Source organism: Olea europaea, chromosome 19, assembly GCF_002742605.1.
Source record: "Olea europaea var. sylvestris chromosome 19, O_europaea_v1, whole genome shotgun sequence".
Classification (NCBI taxonomy): domain Eukaryota; kingdom Viridiplantae; phylum Streptophyta; class Magnoliopsida; order Lamiales; family Oleaceae; genus Olea; species Olea europaea.
Window position 1 is genome coordinate 8,342,221 of NC_036255.1, and position 15,695 is coordinate 8,357,915.

The 15,695-nt window shown below is 38.1% G+C and overlaps 1 protein-coding gene and 1 pseudogene across 1 annotated transcript; both read right to left on the reverse strand.

The window, feature by feature from the left end:
* LOC111368687 overlaps window positions 1-15,695 on the reverse strand; it is a 28,925-nt pseudogene that overhangs the window by 8,672 nt on the left and 4,558 nt on the right.
* LOC111368688 lies at window positions 10,324-11,260 on the reverse strand. The gene is made up of 2 exons (XM_022990083.1): window positions 10,559-11,260; window positions 10,324-10,457 (listed from the first exon to the last, which is right to left on the reverse strand). The coding sequence occupies exon 1, from the start codon at window positions 11,132-11,134 to the stop codon at window positions 10,625-10,627; it is 510 nt and encodes a 169-aa protein (XP_022845851.1). The 5' UTR covers window positions 11,135-11,260; the 3' UTR covers window positions 10,324-10,457; window positions 10,559-10,624.

The following is a 15,695-nucleotide window of genomic DNA, read 5'->3' on the forward strand; positions in this document are numbered from 1 at the left end:
ACATGGCTGAAGCAGCTAAGTAGCAACCATGACGTGGGTCAACAGCGCACATTATGTTCTTGGCATTCCACATCTGTTGGGTCAGGCCGTAAGGGCCTGGTACTGCTGGGAGCCTCTGGCAGTTAAGGGCGCAAACCCAACCATGAAGAAGTGTAACCGTGGGAATGGAATAAGGTTAACTGCAAGTTTCTGGAGTTGAGCTGTCCAGGGAACTGCAGACAGCAGGTGACACCACTCATGGTAGCAGAAATCAGGTGGTTGAGATCGCCAACTGAAACACAAGATCCAAAAAATTAATCTTTTATTTGATACATCTGATCAATGAAATCTACACTATATGATTAATTATCCAGCCCATACTTGAGTTTCAATGAGAAAGGATAAAGCAAAAAACAAAACAGAGAACTGGACTTACGAGTAGTAGTCGAAAGCTTGAAGTACGGAAGCAAATATCATAAAGAGCCTCATTATCCAAAACCATACACTCATCTGCATTCTCAACAAGTTGATGAACAGACAGGGTAGCATTGTATGGCTTGACAACAGTGTCGGATACCTTCGGTGAAGGAAAGATTGAGAATGTCAACATCATGCGGTCTGGATACTCCTCCCTAATCTTGGAAATGAGAAGGGTGCCCATACCAGAACCAGTTCCTCCACCCAACGAATGACAGACTTGAAAACCTGTTGTACAAATGAAAAAGAATCAGCATGCCCCCAGGGCACATCTCCAAGTGGTAAAAGGGGAGGGTGGAGAAATCCAGCTTTGCTTGAGGCTGTCGCGTCAAGGGTTCGAATTCTGAAATATGAATTTGACTCTTGGGTAAGTGCAAGTGTACAAGCAGCCTTCCACCTTGTACCCTTGGAGGCATAACCTGCGATTTACCTCCCTCACGATGCTCTAGGACAGGGGTGGTGGGGGACTCTTAAGGTTGGGGTTCAACCTTTGAAAAAGAATCAGCATATTATGGTAGACTATTGTGAACCTAGTGCAACAAAAATATTGCAGAAGATCAACACTCCGTACGCTTGTTGACTCAATTAGTCTCAATTGAATACCGTGGATTTGGCTATCAAATATTCATTGGTTCACTAAGAATACCTAATAATTTGAAAGAATTGAGAAACTCTCAATTTATATTTACTTTAATAAACAACCGAGTTATAATGACCCTAATTCTAGCTCTTAAAGAAAAAAAATAAGAAACTCTAACTTACTATTCTAAGCAAGGACAAAATCTATGAAACAAATCTAAACAAATATCCTGTAAATGAATAAATCAATTTCCACCTGAATAATAAAAGTTCCAGTTTGACAACTTTAACGATAGAATTTGACTATAAAACTGGTTGGCTCAAGGGCTTTAGTCCATGAGTTCCAACTCAATGGCTCGTTTCTGTCAGGAAAAGTGATATTATTCATCAAATTTCGACACAGTTTACTGTGTCAACATATCCAATTGAATTAGAATCAGTAAGTTTAAATTAAGCCTTCATCAATGTTTTACAGCGCACAGCATAAGAGTTAATGCATTTATAATCATACACGAGCACAACATAACACTTGAAGCATTAAGGAAATTTACATTAATGTTTTAAACTATGGTTCTCAAATGGGTGGTCGATCATATAGATTTCTCCTTTATTTGGCCAGAAAAATAAAATAATCAGTTTATCCGACGAGAAGAATTCAGAATGTTAAAAGGGGAATTATCAAAAATTTCACTTTTTTTTAAATGCACCAAATATTTGCATGTGCACATAATTTTATCAAAAATGACACTTTTTCAACTAGAAATGTCCAACTTACCCTTCATTTCCCCTAGAAAAAGTACAAAACCCTATTTTAACATCAACCAAATCTCTTCTTCAACCAAACCCTCACTTCATCCTTCTTCTTCATTCCTTGATCAAGAAAACACAACTATTACATTCATCAACCATTTGAAGAGGTTAGTTATTACGAATTGTTTATATTTTTATCGACTAGGTTTCTGTTTTTTAAATATTAAAAACAACATGATCATCAAAGTGAAGAATGATTTTGAAACTCTTATTAATCATGATGCTCTTGATTTGTGAAAAAATTTTGAAGGGAGAAGATACCAAAAATAAATTTCAAAAAGATTTGGGGAAATGTTAAGAATGACATTCCATATTTAATAAAGCATCCAGTTATTTATTTCTGGACAGATGTTGTGATGATGTAGTTGTTGTAGTTGAGAATTTATTATAACCATTAATGTTTCGAACAAGGTACCAAACACATCTAAAGCTTCTGGACAGTTTCGACAGTTTAACTGTTGAACTCAACATTTATAAACTGTCAGGTTAGACATTTGAACAGTCGAAATCGACGTTGACGCCCTTTATTTCACCTTAATTTTTTATATGAGTTTAAATATTCGAAAGTGCCACTTCCATGCTATTACATATCGACATATTGATTGTACAGAATTCTGATTATTCTAATCCCAATATTTCAGGTATGGACAATCATTTTAGATTCATTGTGTCATATGGAGGAAAGTTCATTCACGTGGATGACGAATGGAAGTGGACAGAGGACAAAACTACTTCCATTTTAGTGCCGAGAAGTATTACCCTAGGCGAACTTCTGTTACTGTTGAATGACAAACTTGGTGTTATTAATCCGCGCACCAAACTTGAATTGAAGTTCAGAGTCCCGAACTTCAATTTACCACCGGCCGAAATACGTGAAGATGAAGACTTAATTTGGTACAAATCTGTTCATATGGAAACTGCCCTCTGCATTACTATTTTGGAAACTGATTTGCCGAGTGTTGACATGGGGAGGAATACAAATTTGCATGACCCTTCGTTCGGAGCAGCGGATGGTTCCCATAACGTACAACACGATGACATCCGTCATGAGCCTAGTGCCCTAAGCAATAATGTAGCTGATAGTCCAATTGAATATGTTGGGGCTACACCATTACATGAGATGTTAGGCAACCCGTTACATGGTAAAAATGGTGCTAATTTTGTAGACATTCACGAAGGAATGTCAATACATTCGCAGAGTTCGGATACATACCAATAGATTACAAGTGTAAATACATCTGATATTGTTGAACGTAATATATTCTTTAGTAAGCAAGAGTTGTATTAGAAAATTCGTGTGCTTGCTTTGCAGGAGAAGTTCCTCTTTAAGGTCAGCAGGTCAAGCCTCAAAATGTTAACTGTCATATGCGCAAACGATAATTGCAAGTGGATGTTATGGGCTTCGAGTGTGAAGCAGTCTGCAATATTCATGATCCGTAAATTCAACAATGTGCACACATGTTTCGTAGATTTTCGTTGTAACGCACATCGACATGCCACTACTTCTGTAATTGCCGAGCATATTTTGGGAAAATTGGACAATCCATACCAATCATACGATCCTACCACTATTGCATGTGAAATGGAACGCGAGTTTGGTGTGAAAATAAGTTACCAAAAAGCACATAGGGGCAAGGTGGCTACTTTACATATGCTACACGGTACACCGGGGGATAGTTTCCAGAAGCTATCCTCCTATTGTCACGTCCTAGGAGAGAGTAACCCGGGGACAGTTACCCACATTGAAGTTGATTCCCGTAACAGGTTTCATTACTTCTTCCTGTTATTCGGTGCAAGCATTCGTGGTTACGTGCACTACTTGAGGCCTATTATTTGTGTTGACGGTAGTCACTTGAAAGGTCCATACGAAGGTACACTTCTGCTGACAACTAGCCAAGATGCCAACAAATAGATTTATCCCCTAGCATGGGGAATCGTCGATGCCGAAATAAATAAAACGTGGATGTGGTTTCTATCGAACTTGAAAGAGCTTATAGGCGACTCGGATGAATTATTTTTGTTTCCGATAGGAAAAACAGTATTTCTAATGCCATTGCTCATGTATTTCCCCTGTCTCACCATGGGTACTATATTTGGCATTTGGAGAAGAACTTAATCCAGCGGTACAACAATGCAAGTGCAATATTTCTATTCAAATGAGTTGCAAGAACTTCTCGAGTCGAAGAGTTTGAGAGACTTATGGGACAGATTCGTAGGGTAAGTGAAAGAGCGCATGGGTACTTGAAGCGAGCTGGTTTTTCATTTTGGTCACGAGCACTATTCTTTGGGCAACGTTATAACATATTGACAAACAACAATGCAGAATATTTGAACTCAATGTTGAGACATGCACTCTCATTGCCCATCACATGCTTGGTCGAACACATTCGCCAAACTATGCAGAAGTGGTACTACGAACGTCGAACCAATGCATTCACATGTAGTGCCGTGTTGTCATCGAGGATGGAAAGCGAGTTACAGACAACGTTCGAAGCAGGTGTAAGGCTTCGAGCTCAAGGCCTGACAGACAACTTAACACAAGTTGGACTATCCAATGACACGAACATCGTGAACTTTTCCGATAACACGTGCAGTTGTCTTGAGTTTCAGCTTAATCGTATGCCATGCATTCGTGCAAGTCGTGCTGCCTACTTGTGAGGTAATTCATTGTACGATTTATGCTCACCGTTTTACACATTGGAATATTGGAGGGGTCCCTACAGCGAAGCAATCTATCTTGTTACGCATGACGTGGACTGGATTATCTCGAACGAAATTACAGGTACTGCTATTCTGCCACCAAGTGTATGTCGTCCTCCAGGTAGACCACCCACACGACGTTATTGATCTAGATACGAGTTAGGAAATGCACCCACTATGGTAGAGTGGGTCATAATCGAAGCACATGTTCAAATCCCTTTCTAACATAACCCGTTCAAATAGGCTCATCTCCGTGACTATGGACGTTGTATGTTTACTTCTTACCGATGTCGTTTGTACTAAACCAATGCAGTTATTAGTATTTTGTTATCAATTGTACCCTTGTGTCACATCATAAATCCACGTTCCTGCATGTCTCTACCATTCTCTATACATAAATGAACTTATATGGGCCAACTTGTAATAGAAGAGAAGTTTTCCATAGTTACAGTTAAACTGTCGGTCTAGACAGATGTCTCATTCATTCTTGACAGTTGACGAAAATTTGCACTGCATTCAATATCAGCTTCACGTACATGGTGAACTGTTCATTTCGTTCATACGATGAAATAAAATTACAAATCTTATAGGACACAACATCTTTAAAAGCATACAACTCACTCTTCAACTGCACGGTCGTGCTAAATACTTGACGGTAGTAAGCAACACCTACGATCCATCGACTGTCCACGTAAGAACGATTTTTTCAGTCCTTGCCAAGTAAATAATAAATTTCAACATTTTAAATAGTTGACTGCACTGAGGGCATGATGTACCCCTTTTTTTAACATCTGCTCAAGGTATGTTGTGCGCATACCCATTATGGCCTTATATTATTTTGAATACGCACACGCAAGAACACATGATAGAATATATCTTTGAAACCATACAATTTGCCCTCGTGCACCAACAACCTCCCAGTTTTTGGTGCACTCGAAAATGCATCTTTCAATCCCCACAAAACAGATTATAATTTGCAACATCGTCAATACCTGACACGATTGACCACAATGAGAGCACGATAAACACAATTTAATAACATCGGCTCCATGTAATAGAAAATACGGGTCCATTTACATAATATTGTCATTGAAGCCAGACACTTCATTTGTCGTTTCCAACATATTGTGTCTGCCATTCTCGACACCTGGACCCTAAAATACACCATTCGTGACATCTTACGAGCATGGTCATGCATACCTTTACAATTTGTGTTCATCAAATAGAAGAAGTACAAAATACAGGACTATACATCACTTATTCACTACGAAACATTGGTTTGACTTCATTTATCCTCCACAACTAACCCTTGTCCCCCGCTGTCATCACTCAACTCGTTCGACGAGATGATAATTACCTCATTATGTGGGACGTAAGCCAGCCAGTCGTCGTCGCTTTCCCCCTCATATCCAGCGTCGACCTCGAAACCCTCATTGAGCACTCCGTTGGGTGATTGTGCACCCTCTGTCGGTACATCTTCCAAGTTCAAAAACAAAACGGGAGAAATGGCTCTCCTACCAATACGAGGCTTAGCTTCCTCATCGTCTGACGAAATGTAGATTGAAAATAACGGAGATGAATCGAAAACTGGTAACGGCTCATTGACGTTGAACGGTTCGGTGCTTCCTGTGGACGAACTCATTACGTCGATGTAGTAAAGTAATGATGAAACAAGTAGTGTGTGAGGACTTCTAATTCTCAGAATGGTATTCAACTAGGTTGTTTGTAAGGGACAATGAACTCATATCTTGTATTTATAAGCAAGAAGAATGGGGGAAGCAATTATGTTCATCATCTACCCAACTACCATGTCCAATCTCCTTGTCAATGTGAAAGCAATTGGTGTGATTATTCAATAAGTAAAGTGTACCTTTATCCCTATTTTCCCATAATTAGCAGGACCTATTAGGCTCATTTAATCATGTGTAGTATTAAGCAATGGGGATGTCCTGCAAGTAAAATATTGTAAAACTAATTTCTAGTTACTTGTACCATAGTGAAAAGGCTACAGGGTCTTGCCCGTATGCCTGATGATCTAAACGTACATGTTTGACGACACATCAAAAACAATGACAGAGACATGAACTCATTTTGTAACTTGAATGTCGTGGTTGTCATGGTTTTGACATTTTTAATGGCTCATCGTCCGAATTTTAACTAATATTATGAATGTACTTGCATGTGATAATTGATACAGTAACTTAGGACCCCTGCGGATATATGCCGTCGTAGTGCGAGCTAAGGGGCTTCATTGCAACACAAATACCTCTCTGTTCAAACATTTCAAATATAGGTTACTACACGTCCAGTTCGAACAAATATCACATCAACTCTTTCAAGTAGGCGAAAATTTTACACCCCAAACAAAAATATAAAATTCCACACTTTGTCACTGTGTGCTGCATCTCATGTACGTGCACCAAATATGACGTTTAGTTTACCGACCTTCGTCATAACGAGCTCCCATCTCTGCAACCTACGTTCAAATAAATGCTTTCAATTACAAATATAAGTAATAATTATCAGATTTTACTGTAAGGACCTCTATTTACTTTATAAAAAGCGTTTTTCTACCCCTTTTGACAGTAAGGATAAAGTAACAGGATCGGTCAGGATTTTTATTAACTCATAACTTCACTAGCCAACTACGTACTCTTACATTGACATTATTTTTCTCCACATGCTTGAAGAATACGAAAAGGTATGTGACGTTGAAGCTTCTCATTCAAGAAGGTAAATGTTAAATCTTTCAATCAATACCACACACTACCCTTTGTATTGGACAATATCTGACATATCAAATAATAGTTAGATCATGATTACGTAGTTAACATCCATACCTCATCAATTGAAGTCAAATCCATTCCATATTGCTTCATTGGATTGTCATACTTGTGAATTCTTGTCCCCCTTAAAGTAATCATTCTCATGATACAAACGTAGACGCCAGCGATGCAAGCAAGCTCAACAATTCAGTGAAGGTGCTGCATGTAGCCCAGCTTTGTATCATAGACGGGAGCAATAGCATTACCACAGGTGACCATAGAAGAAGCACCATGAAGAAAAAGCCAAGGATCCTACAGATAATAACGGGATGAAGAAAATAACTTAATTACCTAATAGGGAACCAGCTCTTGTAAAATAAATAAATATAGAGAGCGTAACAGTTCGGGAATCATTGGTTTTCAATTAAACAAGTGCCATGTCACCGGAGATATATGCAACTATGGATACCACCCCAAATTGTCACCAATCAACCCTTAAAAATAAAAATCAGTTGTAAAGAAAAACAATAATCTATCCTTACACACAAGCAAGAATCCATCCTTCACACATCCTATATAAATTTAGCAACTTACTTACCTTGGGATTACTGGACATTTAGCAATGCATATAAATGAGATGAGCTTATCGGTCAAACTCATAGAACCATGTATACCACTCTACAACAAAGTAAGTAATCGAACCAGTTTCAAAATGCCCCCTTCTGTCCAGTTCTACCAAAATCGCTACCAGCCTGTTCACGGAGAATAAGTTATGCAGCCGCTCAAGAAAGAAAGAAACTCGAAAAATAAGAAAGACACAATACGGCAAAAATACAAACTATCTAACCTTCAAATGATCTAGACAATATTGGGAATTCGTTTATTAGGATTATCATTTCTTATGTTGCCTGACATCCCTGCCTCACGACAGAATTCTAGCCAAAACGGCACATATGCAGCATCCTCGAGCTACTGACTCAAATGTGAAGAGAACACTAACATTAAACAATCTATATAATCCTCTACAACTGCATTTACGTAACTACACGTCCTCATTTTCAAAGTATCGTGGATAACCACTGCACACAACAGTTCAAATCACTGAAAAGCAGGTCAAATCACTGAAAACATGGAACAAAACAGAATAAGAAAGTTGACAGAAAATAAGATCGTCGTGGAAAAATGTACACCATCCCCGAAATATGCATGTACTGAAAGTCAAAATAAAATTATCCAGATTGTAGTACTAGTAGCTACAAGTGTTAGTAACATCCAAGACCGACACGACGTTCAACACGGACAACGCAAAATCTATTGAATGCGTGAAACCATTAGCACGGTATCTCAAAAGTAAGTAAAATGTAATGTTATACAAAAACCATAACAATGAATTTGTCCATGCAGTTAAAAATCCCAACTCGACCTCCACCAATCTAGTCACCATCCAAAAATGAGTACAAGACCATCGTCGTGCTCTCCGGCTAGTTCATAACATTTAATTCTTCGTTCTCTTTGCCCTCTCCCCGTATACGAAGTTTTGATAGCAACAGCCGATCGTCGCAAGCAGGCCGAGCGCCGTCTCATTATAGGAACTCCAGCTCGTGGTTCGAGTACCGGTCCGGGAGCTGAGAATTCAGTAACAACGCCTACAGAAAATCCAAACGGGCCATGTTAGTTACCCGAAACGCATGTGATCCAATGCATAATGGAACCACTACTAATATAGCCAATTAAATTACCATCACCATTCATCACATCACAACCCTCCGCATCGTCATCGTCATCATCATCGTCGTCCCTGACCTCATTCGAGGGCTCCTATATCTGACCAATACAACACATACATAAGTGCACATGCCGTTACATACAATCGAAAAAAACCCTCGTAAGGGATGCATGTACCTTGCACTTCTTCGGTTGCAACGACCACTGGCAGGTTGACATCGTCATGGTGTGGCGCAAAGTGTGCTGCGTCTGATGAGAACAATATTATAACAGTTTCATTAAAATAAAAGGGGCAACTTTCCAACCGTGCGAAGTCCAAGAAGTAATAAATTTAGATTGCACAAATGAAAAACCCATATACCTTGCATATTTCCTGTGTCAATTGGGATGTCCTGCTTGTCCGGGCATGGCTCCGCGGGTCCTCCATATACGTCTACGTCACTATTGTAACAAGAACAATACTATGTCAGACACAGGTATGATGACTATTGATGAACGTAGGTTAAGATTCTAAAGTAAAAGCTGTACGCAGGAAACATTCATACCTTCTGGCAAAGTACCTGAAATGGCGGCGTCCGTCGCAGCTGCAGCAGTGGTCGGACCAGCTCAGGCCACGAGGGTAGCTAAGAACTCTCGAAGACATGTACATTTCCAGCTCACGTGCTGTTCGATTTCAAGCTTCACTGTCCGAAGTCGTATTTCAAATAGGATTCTTTGGTGTAACATCAGCTCCTCCATGTCCCCTCTACTAAGGCCTAGTGTAGATGTTCTAACAACTCTTGCCTGTGTCATGCTCCATCGCTGTGGAGAAAGACCTCGCTGCGGTCGAGGTGAGAAAGAGGCACCCCTATCTCTTCCATGGGTGTCCTCACTGGTGCTGGATCAGTCACCCTCGAACTCGCCAGTATCCTCACTGTTGGGATCGCTGCCCGACGCACCTTTTTCCTCAACACCTCCGGACTTCTGCTCTTCACTGCTTCCTCCTTCAGATGCCTCCTCGTCAGAATCCTCCCTTCCCGTATGTCCACCATCGCAACTGCCGCCGCCCGATGCATTGAACTGTGGCACTACAACGGTCCTTGCAATGTCATCAAGAACCGAAACAGGGGGATCATCGTACAACACGAGAGTGGAAAAATAAGGTTGTTGAGCATCAGCATCGGTGGGACGCAGTGTTGCGTACATGTGGAGCTGCAAAATAAGGTTACAATACTCATATTAGAAGGCACAAGATTGTACCAAAACGTTCGAAAAGGAACTTGGGATCGTGTTCTATGTATACCTTGACATTCTTGAAGAATGCATCGTACGTACGATGCTGTAGCTATTTTCGTGCCGACCAGCGAAGAAGTCGTGCAGTCGTTCGCCTACTTGCTCATCAAAACGTTCCCCAACCTCCGGAAGCGCCTCGTACGCCCATACCTGTCGGAGCAAGAAAGAGAAATTAAATTTCGAAATATTCTAGGCACGACGCTACCGAGGGAAAATCAGGCATGCTACAATAGTAGAACGAATGTTCATACCTGCATGGCGATGGGGAAGCCGTAGACCGTGTAAGTAATCTCCTTCTCCTTCCTCCTCTTCGCCTTTTAGAATATTTTTGCCCAAGTACCCCGAAATCCGTGCAACAGACGCCTATATCCGACCCTACCCCAAGGGTAGGCAAAAAATATGTCGAGGTCGTCCACAATTGATAGTGTAGGCAAATGGATACCGACATTATTATTCGGAGCATTGAAAAGTCCCTCGAGAATTAGAACCAGCCCTAGCTTGCAGCGATTAGCTCGGGGCGTCAAAGATCGGGCCATAGCAGACTGGAGTTGAGCCAAAGAAATCTTGTCATTGGATTTAAAGTACCTCTCTTTCAACCTCCTCCTCTGTAGCACTCGTTCGTATTCAGCACCCTCTGGGAATGAACCGCATCTTAACCCCGTCACAAGCGTGTACTCCTGTAGACCAAATCTCGTGAGGTGCCCTTGTGTGCTGAACCATAGCTGCTGGATGAGTTGGGCAGAGAATTGAATAACCGGAACCTCGGCCAGATACCCGAGGGAGGAGTTGCGAAAGTTCTCCCGTTGCCGCTCATCGAAATGGTCCATCACAGTCTTCACCAGCTTGAGGTTGCTACATTACGAAATGTGGGCCTACAATCTTGCATCTTCAGGAATACGAAATTTAAACTCTATCATGCCTGTAAGGTGAATTGGAAAAAACGTGGTTACAGGATGAACATAAACAATTGTAACGTATATAGCAATTTAATGAAGATTTAATGAAGTGAAATAAACAATTTTAACGTATATAGCAATTTAATGAAGCGAAATCATGCGCCATAACAGTGAACTGTCGAGAGAAACTCAAGTCAACCGTCAGTATCGACAGATGATTTGTTGAGACATATGGATACCGACGGTTGGAGGGTTAACTGTCTAGAAAAACTGAGGTGAAACCTCGGGTACGACAGTTCGTTGGGAGTTGGTCTGCTTGCTAAACTGACATGTGCAAGTGAACTAAATTGACATGCAAGGGCAACGAATGAAATTCCCTTTAGTTCAAGACGACTGCAAATTATCGTGAACTAAATGGAAGGAAAAAATAACTGAAAAATACACAACTAAGCGAGAGGGAAAGAGAGAAGCTTACAGCTGTGGGACAACGGCGGACATGCTATTGCTTTGATATCAAACAGATAGATGTCCTCAACAATTAAACTGGACTACCTATACATGACAACACAACAATTGTGGCAATCACGCTATTGAACGAAACAACGAATTGAACATGGACAATTTATGGGAAAAAACAAGTTAAACTAAAAAGTAATTTACAAATTTTCCCTATGAAATCAATATCATTAATAATCCAGCTAAACAACGGCCTGTCAACAGATATGTACATTTTATAAACTTCTTCCCAAGTAATTTTCAAATTGTACAACAATTGCCTGAAGTATAATATTTTTTCTCATACGTAATTGCCCGAAGTATAATTTAATTCTACAAGTTCGTAAAGTATAATATAATTCAACAAGTTCCACATCAAGGTACAATTCTAAATGTTATCGATAAAAGTCATCCTGCAAAAAGTTGTTTTAATATATTTCTTTTCACAAGTAAAATTATAGTGGAGTGCATTGTGCATCTCAGCATGCTTAGGACTAGATGTCTAACAAAAGTTGGAAAACAAAAAGGTCATTTCCATAGATTATGAAGAAATGCACCACAAGTTACACGGCATTTACTGGAATGTCAACAATTGTTAAGGTAAATACTTCCATTAATAGTTTCCTCATTTGAATTGCACAAAGAACTTATGTTATGCTCACAAACAAAATGACATTCCTTGAAAATTAAGACACTTCCATTTTAATTATTTCTCATTTCATTTGCTCAAAACATTCACGTAATCTGAATTTTAGATGTTGCCCAAATCAAACAATTCATAAAATTTGGATGTAATATGATGCGTTTGAAGATTAATTAAATATAAATAAATAAATGTGACTCAAAACTTTAATTTTTAAATAAATTAATTACTAATATTCCCAACCAAGAATAACAAAATACATTTATATCTAATGCTTAAATTTTAATTAGCATTGCTGTATATTTATTTTATAAAAAGGACCGTATTTAAACCTAAAACTTTATTCGAGTGGTGACCTAATGCCTAAACCAAGATATAAAAATGTTTTTAAAATTTAAGCTAAAGTAATACTATTTCATTCATACATCCGCATGTCCAAAATATCAACTTCTTGGATCCATACATGGACCGATATAAAAATCCTTTATTTCAATAGGTGTAGGTAAGTCGGTAGCTTCAAACGTAATTTCATGATCATAGAATTATTTACAAAACTCCATAATGCGATTACAATTTATAACATGTTGATGTTACAAATATAAATTTCAAAATATAATAATATTATTCCCCTAATAATAATTACACACCTATAAAATGCAAAAACTAAATTTAAGGTTTAAAACTAAATTTTATATGTATTCTTTCTGTTTGCAATGATTTAGGGCCGTGTTCCATTTTTCCTATGTTTTTCTATTTCTTTCCATAAAATCTTGAATACTTACTGAACAAACGAGAGATTATTATGGGTTGGCCAAAAACAAACAAAAAAACAAATTTAAAGCATAAAACAAAAATTCCAAACCAATTTATACAACATGGAACTCACGAAAACCCTTTCTGCAATTTGAGAATGGCAGAGTACATTTTCCATGAGCCAATAGCATTGATTCCAGTACAGTTAAAAGATTTAGGGCTGTGTTCCATTTTCCTATCTTTTACTATTTCGTTCCATAAAATCTTGAATACTCACTGAACAAACGGGAAATAATTATGGGTTGACCAAAAACAAAAACAAAAAAATTTTGAAGCATAAAACAAAAATTCCAAACCGATTTATACAACATGTAACTCATGAAAACCCTTTCTGCAATTTTAGAATACCAAAGTACATTTTCCATGAGCCAACAGCATTATGGGTTGGCAAAAAACAAAAAAAACAAAAAAAAAAAAATGCTCTCCCACCAAAGCTAGGAACAGTCCATTGAAATACCAATATATTTGGTTAAAGGATCCAAAGGTAAATTTTCTCACATAATTTAACTTCCTTTGTTTGAAACTTTGATCCACAATAAATCAAAACCATCAACTCTAAATATCTATTTATCAATTTTTCCATCTAATCAAACTCTTTTTTCCATTCAATAAAAAAACTGTCCCACTTGCATTTAATTCATTCAGGTGCTTAAATTTTGAAATCTCAAATGTATCTCATTCCAAATTATATAAATGAAAGGATGTAAAATATTGAATTTCTAAACATACAAATCCTCCATTCTCTTTAATAAGGAACACCATATCAATTAGATTCTATATCCAAATACATTGTTTTTCTGCTCTATTCTCTCACACAGTAAACTTCATTTTCCTTTTTATAGGTTGACAACTTCCCGCCTCACATAGCACCTTTCTAGCTCCTTCCAGTTCCTGCTCTAAAATTCTATATGTAATCCCAACATTTATAATAAAAAAAACAACCCAAAAAATGTCCCACCTACATTTATACATAACCAACAAAAATATATTCCATCATCGAAAACTGAAGGTTCCAACCTTAATTCATTCATGATATGCATTATAACACAGATCACGCAACTGCTCTATTTCATTTAACATTATCATTCCACTTATATGTACTCATTTCCAAATCCCATAAAAATTTCCCTTAATAAAAATTATTTTCTGTCATGCCTTCTAAATCTTACCATAACACCTTTTAATTTAATGTTTATGCTGGGGAACAAAATTCAAGCTACATTATTCGAGAACCCTAACAAAAATTCCAAACCGATTTATACAACGTGGAACTCACGAAAACCCTTTCTGCAATTTTAGAAAACCAGAGTACATTTTCCATGAGCCAACAGCATTGATTCCAGTAGAGGTAAAAAATTTACACGGAAGCGAAAAAAAAGAAAGATAAAACCGAACCTGAAGATATCGTAGAGGACCTTGGACACCTAAGGTTCTGCTGGTGGTCTTCGATGGTGGGGCGGTCGACGATTGCAGCAAAACTTCCAATTTCGTCAACGATCGGGCGGTGGTCAATTTCAATGAGAGAGAAGAGTGAGATTGGGGATTTTGTGTCTGTCGGTTTGTCTTCTTTCCCTTTGTTTTCATTTCATGTCTTATTTGTTTTTTTTTTTCGTGGTTTGGTTTCAAACATTAATTGTCATTTCACTTGACAATTAACACAGTTTTGGTACAAGGACACAAAAGGTATTCTAATGATTCAGAGGGGCAAAATTGTTCTGAATTGACATTTTTGATAGACAATTTAAATTGTGACATTTTTGATAATTCATACCCAAATTTTGACACCCAATAAAATATCCTCATGTTAAAATTGCAATCGTATGGAATTGTAAATCAGAATTGAAATAAACCTTAATACTCCTACCTATCAAGCTATATGTTGTACAAATCACATGTCATGTCTACGTCCGTGCAACCTAGCGATGACACTTCCCCACAAAAGAACAAACTGCACAATACTATTAGCACGGTATGACCGAGGGAAACTCGTAATTATGCATGCAATTCAGGCACAGAAAAAGTTGCATTCTTCAAAGGAAATGCATAACATGTAGCACATTAATTATTGTTTGAATTGGAGAGAGAAAATAATATTTCTTCTTATTATTGAATATGCATTGATACCTATGTTATATAGAACAAACTAATGACTATACAAGGAAATATATTATTACAGAGAACAAATTAAGGAAATCCTATAATCTTGCATAATATGGATTGATTCTTTCCCTTTGAGGCTTAATACAGCTCATTTGACACTCCCCCTCAAGTTGAGCATATATGTCGTCCATGCCTAACTTGCTAATTGAGCTGTGAAAAACTCTTCCTTTAACTGCTTTGGTGAGTACATCTGCAAGTTGATCTTCGGATTTAACAAATGGTAATTTAATAATCTTAGCCTCAAGCTTTTCTTTAATGAAATGTCTATCAACTTCAACATGTTTGGTTCTATCGTGTTGCACTGGATTATGTGCAATGTCAATTGCAGCTTTGTTGTCACAATGTAATTTCATTGCATGTTTAGGTTCGAATCCCAAATCT